Source organism: Rhynchophorus ferrugineus, unplaced genomic scaffold (genome assembly GCF_030347505.1).
Source record: "Rhynchophorus ferrugineus isolate W39M unplaced genomic scaffold, kcgeb_rfMv2 rfM3, whole genome shotgun sequence".
Lineage (NCBI taxonomy): Eukaryota > Metazoa > Arthropoda > Insecta > Coleoptera > Curculionidae > Rhynchophorus > Rhynchophorus ferrugineus.
The window spans coordinates 34,706,223-34,715,369 of record NW_027472582.1 but is presented as its reverse complement, the minus strand read 5'-3'; the positions used below and the strand labels follow the sequence as shown (position 1 = coordinate 34,715,369).

Sequence of the window (9,147 nt, the reverse complement as noted above, 5' to 3'; positions counted from 1 at the left end):
GTTAGAATTAAATAACTAAATATATAGGATCAAAATAAAACTTGGAAGAAAGTCATGACCAAGGTAATATTTAACAAATTTTATACTTAAGTGTGTTGAAAATAGATTAAGATACAGTAATTTGTTATATAGCACTTTAGACAACAATGTCTTTTCGGCAGGTTTTAAGAAAAATCCAGTAAAGAAATGTGGAAAGAAAGGGAAACAGAAAAATATCTTGTATAAAAATAACATATTTTTGGTATTCGAAATTAACTATATTATTAATAGATAGGAGAAAAATAAAAAATTTTATGATTTTAAAATTAGTAAATATTTTAGTGTTATTATATCGTATAAATCAGCAATATTTTATTAAAATTAAATGTAATCATAGCTACTTATTAAAAAGAAACAAAAACACGATTTGAATTTATTTTGAAGAAATCTGTAACAAATACTGAAAAACTACTGATTTTACCAATAGAAATAAAACAAATCTTATGTTATAAAATATATAGTTTATTACAATATTTAAGTTTATTTTATATATTATAAAATTATTTTATCTCATCTTTATTTGAATATCCAGCATGTAGAGTAGATTTAACAGCAGAGCTGACGTATTACTCTTAATGTAAATGCAATGTGATTACACAAAACTTAATGAACAAACGTTGGAACAAACTTAATGAACAAGTTGGCATTTATGTGTGTATGCTATTAATAAAAAAACATAAATATAATATAAGGATAAATAGATATCATTACAGGCATTAAAGAACATGACCAGTGAAATCCATAAAGGGATATGTACCAAATTAGTTAATAGGCAATGTATTCAAAATTTCCGCGAAGCTGGCCATTGTATGAATATAGATGTTATCATAGTTATTGAAAAACCATACAGTCACAATGGAAACTTTTCTAGACATGTTGGAGAAATAATTGATGTCAGATTATTAACAAGACTGATTGATTATAAGTTAGGTAACAATGAAAGAAAAAAATTCAAGACAGTTGATATCTTTTTGGTGAAACTGGTAATCAATTCTTCTTTTGTCTTTTATTGCTTGAAAAAATATTCTTGCCTTTCCGTTTTGCGTTTCTCCTCTTGCTGCAATTTAGTTATATGTTCTAAAACTATCTTTGTTAAACAGCTGAGATTCTCAACCCTAAGCAAAAGACCTTGATTACATACCATACCCAGGTAGTCCTATTGTTTGTTAAATATTGTTTTCCTTTTATTTATTTTCATATGAATGGCTCTTATTTCATCCTATATTACATTATATTTAGAAGTATTATATAGTACTTCGGATATATAGCTAATTTCTCTACAATAAAAAAATCTACAACTCAAAACCAAAAGCTTCTCAAGCAAAATGTTTTGAGCGGCAATTTCCAAATAAATATCGACATAGTAAGAGTGCGCTGTGTAAACCAATAACAGCAATGATACCATATGACTATTCCAATCTCGTAACTGTTCTGTCAATCGTTCATGCTTTACTAAATTACAGATTCATATGCCATAGAAGTTATTGTGCTCGTTACTTGGAATTAACGGTCATTTATTTAAAATTAGATATTATATTCTCCAAGACCAAATCGAAATGTACTAAACGATCAGAATTGAGATTATTTTTTATACTCAGTTTTGACAACGCATTTGCCAAGGTTAGTCATGAAGGTATTGAGGTTTAAAACGTCTTTGCCTTCACCATGTTGGCTCCTTTCCATAGATACTACTTCACTATTTGTTTAATTTTTAAAATTACACACTCTCTCTCTCTCTCTCTGAACTCTTACCTTCTTGACAAAATCTTCAAACCAACATATTCGAGATAGGCATGTATTCTATTATAATTTAATTTTAAAGAAAATAGATGCTTATTGGTGTTAGTAGTTATTAGTGTCCTTAATATGTAAATAAAAATACAGTATATTATAATTTGAATAATTTACCAATATCATAAAAAATATAATTACTAAGCAATAATTTAAAAAATCAACTCCAAATAAAATGTACAACCTATACTTATGAGAATAAATCTCATTTATTTTATACATTTACAGAGGCAATAATTACATACAGGTAATAATAAATAAAAAAAATTAAATAAAAGTTCTTAGAAAAGGATTGAGGTTGAATCATTATACCTAGAGAAATTGTCACAATTAAATCACAAACAATAAGTTTGACTATTAGAAGATGTAATTTAATTACACTTATTTATAAACAGTTATTCTACTGTATATATTAATAAACATATTAAATAATTGGTGCATCACTATATAATTTAAGATTCACATGTTAAATTCATGCAATTCCAAAATTAATCTACATGGAAGACTATATGCAAGCCTTAATTTAATTATACAATTACATAAACACTTAGATTATAGAGTTTATATAAAAATAATATTGTCAACATTATATTTGCCAATATATATAGAATATAATTAAATAATGTATATAAGACTCATTATACAAATCAAATACAGATTAATTTCCTTTTTATAACAAACAACATAAAAATGTCATTTCCTAATTTCTAAAAATGCCATAAAAAGATAATTTATCAGATTATTATAACCAACACATAATTAACAATTAAACTTTTTCAATGAAAAATATTTTTGTGATATCAATGTTATGTATTTATATAATAACATATATTCATATAAATATTTCACAAAACATTACATTAAAATGTTTACATTCAGATATTCTTGTTTTAAACCTATTGATACAAACATATAATTAGATTTTTCATATGTATAATGTATGTGAGACATTTATATATTCGAACACCATTTTAAACAAACACAAATATGAAGTATAATGTATAACAAAGAAAAAAAATGATTTAAAAATAAAATACGTTTGATTAAATATAACAAATATGGAGCAATTATTATATCAGATAGATTATGATTCTTCCAGGAAGTTATTTTATTTTTAGAAATAGTCCACATACACCTCTGTACATAAAACTCAGTTAAATATTATAGGCTTAGAAAAATATAGCTATAATGTTTCCTACAGAAAATTTATACCTAAATCAATTATGAAATATTTATGTTTTATATGAATACAATAATGCTTCAAAATTTAATACTTTACTATATATATATATATATATATATATATATATATATATATATATATATATATATATATATATATATATATATATATATATTGTTATATTTTTAAATAATCTTACTGAAATTAAAGTTCAATAGTACTATAAATAAATAATTTTTTTCTATTATTAAAGAAATATATATTTACATATAAATTAATTATTCAAATGCCTTAACTGATATTAAAACAATTATAAAACCAATTTCCAACAGCCCTAACATTTTAAAAATATACATATTTAAACTGAATTAATAAAAAAATGCTAACTAGCTGTTACTGAGAAATAAAGCTGCACTATTCGGTAATTAAAATTATCCTTAAATAAATAATTTTCAACCATAATAATTTGTCAAAGTAATATTTACTCTACATAGCGCTATTTAATAAGCTAAATGAACTTGTTTCATGTAGATTGAGCCGATTTCCACATTTCCAATAAGATCAGTTATTTAGTCAATGTTAGAACTTAGCGACATGTTATACATTCTATTTAAAATCATACTATTATGTTATGATAAATGTAAATTATTCGAGTGATTTATTTTCCTAGAACAATTTTAATATCTTTTAAATTTTTAGTTCGATATTTTAGACAAACATAAATAATAAATCTACTTATTGCCAATTAGGATTTTATTAGCAGGGTTGTTTGATTCAGTTGATCTAAATGAATAGATACTTATATAAATTATTTAGAATAATTACCAAAGGGGAATATATTAATAATTAATAAAGGTGAAGTGTAATAATATCCTTGGGTCTAATCTAATACAGTTACAGTAAAATATTTATTTCTATAAAACTAGTCCACAAAAATGGGTACTAAATTGTCCAGATTTTGTCTTTGAACTTTTTAAGATTCTTGTTCTATTCTTTTATATAAAAATAGTTTGTCTAATTTTTTAACGTCATTCATTTTTAAGGACTCAGTCGTTGTTATAACCTAAAATATTAAAATCCTAGTTTATGAAAATACGGCTTTTGAAATACCATTACTATTAATACCAATTTCTTCTTAGTTTTCAAATATATTATTTTCATTTTGACTATTTAGCTGGTCACAATATATATCTTATTTTAACATTTATAAGCACATTAAACAAAATTACTAACATTGAGTATATAATATTAAGATCAATTAATTAGCTATAATTTTTAACAGGGACATCAATACTTTATAATAACTTCAATAATATAATACCCGGCCTGAAATTATTTTTTAGATTTAGAGTTATAAGAAAGCTGCCTAATCTATCAGTTCTCATGCACGGATTAAGGTAACTCTAACTAAAATAATCACAGCCACACTCCAAACTCTAAAAATAAAACTTAATTTCAAGATGTTTGAATTGTTCTTAGCATATTTGGCTTAAAATGCTACTTCTTCAATTTTTAACAAATATTCAATAAATCAACATTTAATGAGATTTCTTTTTCAGATTGTTATTGTTTCCTATTCGAGATTTTTCCTTTATAAAAAGAATTTCTGTTGCTCCCTTTACCATTAAACAAAACCAATACATTTGAGGGAACAGTAATAAACATATACTTAATATGCAATTCCTGGGTAATCTCGTTATAGCCTAAACATATCAATAAAAATAAAATTAGATACACAGCATGAAACACCTACTAATTTCTATATGAACTATTCTCGACTTTTATACAAAGAGCAATAAGTACAGGCCAAGGGGTAATAATATTTCTGTCTGATATTTTAGAATTGAGGATACCCAACACGAACCATCTCACATTAAAACTGCTTTTGACTTTAGGGTAATGGCAGTTACCATGATATCAAATTTAAGCAATATATTGTGCATTTTGAGATTTTACCATCTTAAATGTTGAAATTAAATTAAGTTATTAATTAATGATTACTTGTTGCTCTTTTGTGTATAAGGTTCAGTGTAATAGGTTCCGTTTAGTGAATAATATAAATATAACTAATAATGGGTACTGAAATACTAAGCAGTTAAATAAGTACAAGATGTATGAAAAGAAAGTTTATATATTCGTTTAGCTTACTACATGAATGTAATGAATGCGAGGGGCGTCAATATGGTTCGGACCACCATCAGGTGACCGCGAGTTGTGTATGTAAATCTTACAATTTCAGCGACTATTACGTGAGATTTTCTACAATTAAATGAAAGCAACCTTCTCTTTAAAAAATTAGCCAAAAGGCTTCAAAACATCAGTACCACAAAAAGAAACTAAAATCAAAGACTAAGGTCAACAAGAAGGATAGAAATGTGGTGTGTCTGAGGAGTCAGAATAAGTCTGTTTGCAGATAATCAAATTTTGAGTTGTCAAGCATGCAAGTGCTTCAAATGCACAGACATTATCATTATGTGGCATTTCCCTCAAAGATCTCTACAAAGTTCAATTGGTACAGGAATTGAAAGTCTCACAAACCAGTTAGAGGCTTGAAATCATAAACCAGTCTAAAATGGGAGTGTTATATTTACCAATAGTTTTTTTTTGAGATACCTTGCATTAAAAAAAGCTTTGTGTAACAATATTACCAATTTTAGATAATTTTAAATTGTTCTTTTTTAGATACCATTATGAAAGAGTCATAATTTTGACAACTTTTAAGTAATACCTACCGTAAAAAAATCCACTTCAATTGTCTGAGCAAATATGTTTACAACATATGGAAACATGGCTACTCTAAATATAAAAAATGTGGCTAGCATTACCAAACCATTAAATATATACCTACAAAACACATAGTATATAAAAAAATAAAAACTGTATTCAACAATATTCTTAATTACCACTTTGAGTTTTTCAATCCAATTTTTGATAATATGCCTCTTAATGAAACAAATGGTGTACTAGCTTCCATAAGATAAATATAGCCAAAAAAACAATCTCCTAGACCTCCTCTTAAATACTGTAAATTTAATTAAGTAAAATAGCATATTAATGAATAAGCATAAACTGAATCCAAAAGTACAAAATTAGTTATGAATATTTTAAAGTTTTTATAATGAGATAAAAAATAAAATCATTTCATAATACTTACGGTAATAACTAAAAATCCAAAACAACCAATAAATATATGATGAAATACAATAACAAAATTATTGGTTAAATATGCAGTTATTCTTACAAATTTCAAGATGATTTTGTTTTTAATTCCATTCATTTGAGGCTGAACCATCTAAAATGTAAAATTCTAATTAATATTCATCTTAGACTAAATTTTGCCAAACTGTATTGCTTTATTTGGTGATTTACTTTAATACCTTTGCACTCCAAACTCTATACATTGACCAAATGTCATAAAAAAAGTAAGCAGCTCCAAACCATGCATATCCTTCAGATATATAATGAGAAGTGTGTAAAATATCTTTTGGACAGGAATATTGTATAGAAGTCAATCCTGTCAAACAGCAAAACAAAGCTTGTACAGCAGATACACATCTATAAGAAACATAGTTGGTATGATGGAAATGATAATAATATAAACTTACTTATTACTTATATCAAAAACATCACTATAATTTAACTTATAGGCTCTCACAAATTTTCTACCCTCATGTGTATGAACTTGAAGATTGTTTAAAATCAAGAATAATGATGGAAAAAATAATAATCCACTTGCAAATAACCAAAGACCTCTTTGGATTGTAATATGTTCTTCCCATTCTAAATCTCGTAAAATAAAATAAGAAACAATTAATGCACTTAGAACCAATATAAACAGTGGATATATTATGCTTGCTTTTTTAATCTGAAAAAAAAACTGATGTAATAAACAATACTAGAATATTCCTTAAAATATTATATACTACCTTCATTTTTATACCAATATTAACAGATTTATGTAATAAAATTCTTGCATAATTTCATCAAGATCTAAATAATTAACTATTTTGAATGATAAGATAACTCTGTACATATTTACTAAATACACAAAAAATACCTATCTGTATATTACTTATATTTTCCATGATTTTGTAAATTTATTTTCATTATTTTTGGGACATCTAATTGCTGATCTAATTTTCTATATATAGATATATTGCATATATAGTTAATTGTTCCATGTATCTAATAGATCTTATAAATTTAACTTACCTCATTTTTATAATAATTAGTAGTATGCAACTGAGACTTTTTATGCATTGTATCAAGCGTTGGTGTAAGGTATCAATTATTTAAATGATATAAAAGTCTATTTAGCGGAATTAACTTCCATTTTCAGTTTGATTTCAGATCACTGAAAGCTAGGTTAGAATTTAAATGCCATTTGTCACTCAAATCTTTTTAAATAGGTAATTTTATAGTCAGAATTTTTTTAATTTTCTTAGGACCAAAAAATAGATCATCACAATTTTCTTAATTGCAATACTAAAATCTTTTTTTATGTTTTTTAATTTGAACGTACATAGAAGCAGCGAAATATATGTATAAAAAAGGTGTAATATAAAAAAGTATAAGTGTAAAACGACTCCAAAAATAAAATAATTATTTAACATAACTTGATGAAAATATACGATATACAATATGTATTATTTTAATTTTACTATATCCAATAAATACATTTGTAAAAGAAGACCAAAACTAATCAAGCTGCGATATTGAGGTTATCTTCGTAAATAAAAACTTTAAGTTTTTGGATGTTTTTCTATGTTCTGGATGCATCAAGCATAGAATATACTGGTTGTTTTATGTTCTAGGTGCTTGTTATAGAAAAATTATACCCTGATTGTTCTATAGTGCTTGCGACGCTTGGCATAAAATAAAATATTGTATTATAAATATTTGGATTCAGTAATACATAATGCGTTATGCACAATTAGTTATTGGACCAGCAGGCAGTGGAAAGGTATATTTAGAGATATTAACGTTTCCACAAATAATAAACTATAATTTCAGTCAACTTATTGTAGTGCTCTAGCACAATATGGAGTTGATACCAAAAGAAATATAGACGTTGTAAATTTAGATCCAGCAGCTGAACATTTTACTTATGAGCCACTTGTGGATATTAGAGAGTTAATTCAAGTTCAAGATACAATGGAAGATGAAGAATTACATTTTGGTCCTAATGGTATACGAAATGAATATGTTAATGACAATTATATAATAAGATATATTTCAGGGGGACTGGTTTTTTGCATTGAATATTTATTGGAGAACTCTGATTGGTTACATGAAAGATTAGGTAATGTAATTTAAATTTCATAAGGGGGGAGATACAATCTATTAAAACAAAATTTTAGGTGAACAAGAAGATGATTATATTCTATTTGATTGTCCTGGACAAATTGAATTATATACACATTTAACTGCTGTCAAGAAATTAGTTAAACAATTACAAGATTGGAATTTTAATGTCTGTTCAGTATTTTTAGTTGATGTGCAGTTTATGACTGATGGATCAAAGTTTTTATCTGGAACGATGGCTGCTCTAAGTGTTATGGTGAATCTTGAATTACCTCATGTTAATATACTTTCCAAAATGGATCTGTTAAGTAAAAGTGCTAGAAAAAGATTAGAAAGATTTCTTGAACCAGATTGCCATGCAATATTGGGTATATGTAAATATATAATAATATTATTGAGTATATATGTTTTATTATTTTTATAGGGGATATAGAATTAAATGGAATTTCAGCATTTAATGAAAAGCATAAAAAATTAACTGAAACTATAGGAAGAATAATTGAAGATTATTCACTGGTTAGATTTATACCTTTAAATCTGCGAAATTATGAAAATATAGGTAACAGGTGACTTCAAAATATTTAAACATATAATTATTAAATCATTGTAGGAGATATCCTTATAACAATTGATAATGTAATACAATTTGGTGAAGATCAGGATGTTAAAACAAAAGATTTTGAAGAAGAGGATCCTGAAAATCCTGATATAGAACTTACGAATAATTAGTTTATTAAAATAAAGACCTTTAATGTTGTATATTGTTTTTAATTTAAAAGATTAACTGAAATATTCATTTGATCTACTCCTTTCATGACATGTTACTTTAC

General features: G+C 25.3%; 2 protein-coding genes across 3 annotated transcripts; one reads left to right on the top strand and one right to left on the bottom strand.

The window, feature by feature from the left end:
- Window positions 1-2,017: 2,017 nt before the first annotated feature.
- Window positions 2,018-7,397, bottom strand: LOC143193267 (TLC domain-containing protein 3A). The gene is made up of 7 exons (XM_076399352.1): window positions 7,226-7,397; window positions 6,619-6,878; window positions 6,391-6,568; window positions 6,168-6,305; window positions 5,917-6,035; window positions 5,746-5,857; window positions 2,018-4,716 (listed from the first exon to the last, which is right to left on the bottom strand). Exons 1-7 carry the CDS (start codon window positions 7,271-7,273, stop codon window positions 4,552-4,554), a joined length of 1,020 nt encoding a protein of 339 aa, XP_076255467.1. The 5' UTR covers window positions 7,274-7,397; the 3' UTR covers window positions 2,018-4,551.
- LOC143193268 (GPN-loop GTPase 3) lies at window positions 7,294-9,076 on the top strand. 2 transcript variants are annotated; one of them, XM_076399353.1, is made up of 7 exons: window positions 7,294-7,422; window positions 7,828-7,976; window positions 8,027-8,201; window positions 8,253-8,315; window positions 8,374-8,685; window positions 8,742-8,876; window positions 8,928-9,076. In XM_076399353.1, exons 2-7 carry the CDS (start codon window positions 7,932-7,934, stop codon window positions 9,044-9,046), a joined length of 849 nt encoding a protein of 282 aa, XP_076255468.1. In that variant the 5' UTR covers window positions 7,294-7,422; window positions 7,828-7,931; the 3' UTR covers window positions 9,047-9,076. The 2 variants fall into 2 exon arrangements, with proteins under 2 accessions (XP_076255468.1, XP_076255469.1); XM_076399354.1 differs by lacking the exon at window positions 7,294-7,422 and adding an exon at window positions 7,645-7,733.
- Window positions 9,077-9,147: the final 71 nt, after the last annotated feature.

Excerpts from the sequence above, each read along its gene's own strand:
- LOC143193268 (XM_076399353.1), top strand. The coding sequence starts at position 7,932 with ATGCGTTATGCACAATTAGTTATTGGACCAGCAGGCAGTGGAAAG. Across the intron at positions 8,202-8,252 it reads ATTACATTTTGGTCCTAATG|GGGGACTGGTTTTTTGCATT; the intron begins GTATACGAAATG and ends GATATATTTCAG. Across the intron at positions 8,877-8,927 it reads GCGAAATTATGAAAATATAG|GAGATATCCTTATAACAATT; the intron begins GTAACAGGTGAC and ends AAATCATTGTAG.
- LOC143193267 (XM_076399352.1), bottom strand. The coding sequence starts at position 7,273 with ATGCATAAAAAGTCTCAGTTGCATACTACTAATTATTATAAAAATGAG. Across the intron at positions 6,036-6,167 it reads TTGGATTTTTAGTTATTACC|TATTTAAGAGGAGGTCTAGG; the intron begins GTAAGTATTATG and ends TTAAATTTACAG. Across the intron at positions 4,717-5,745 it reads TTGAAGTGGATTTTTTTACG|GCTATAACGAGATTACCCAG; the intron begins GTAGGTATTACT and ends TGATATGTTTAG.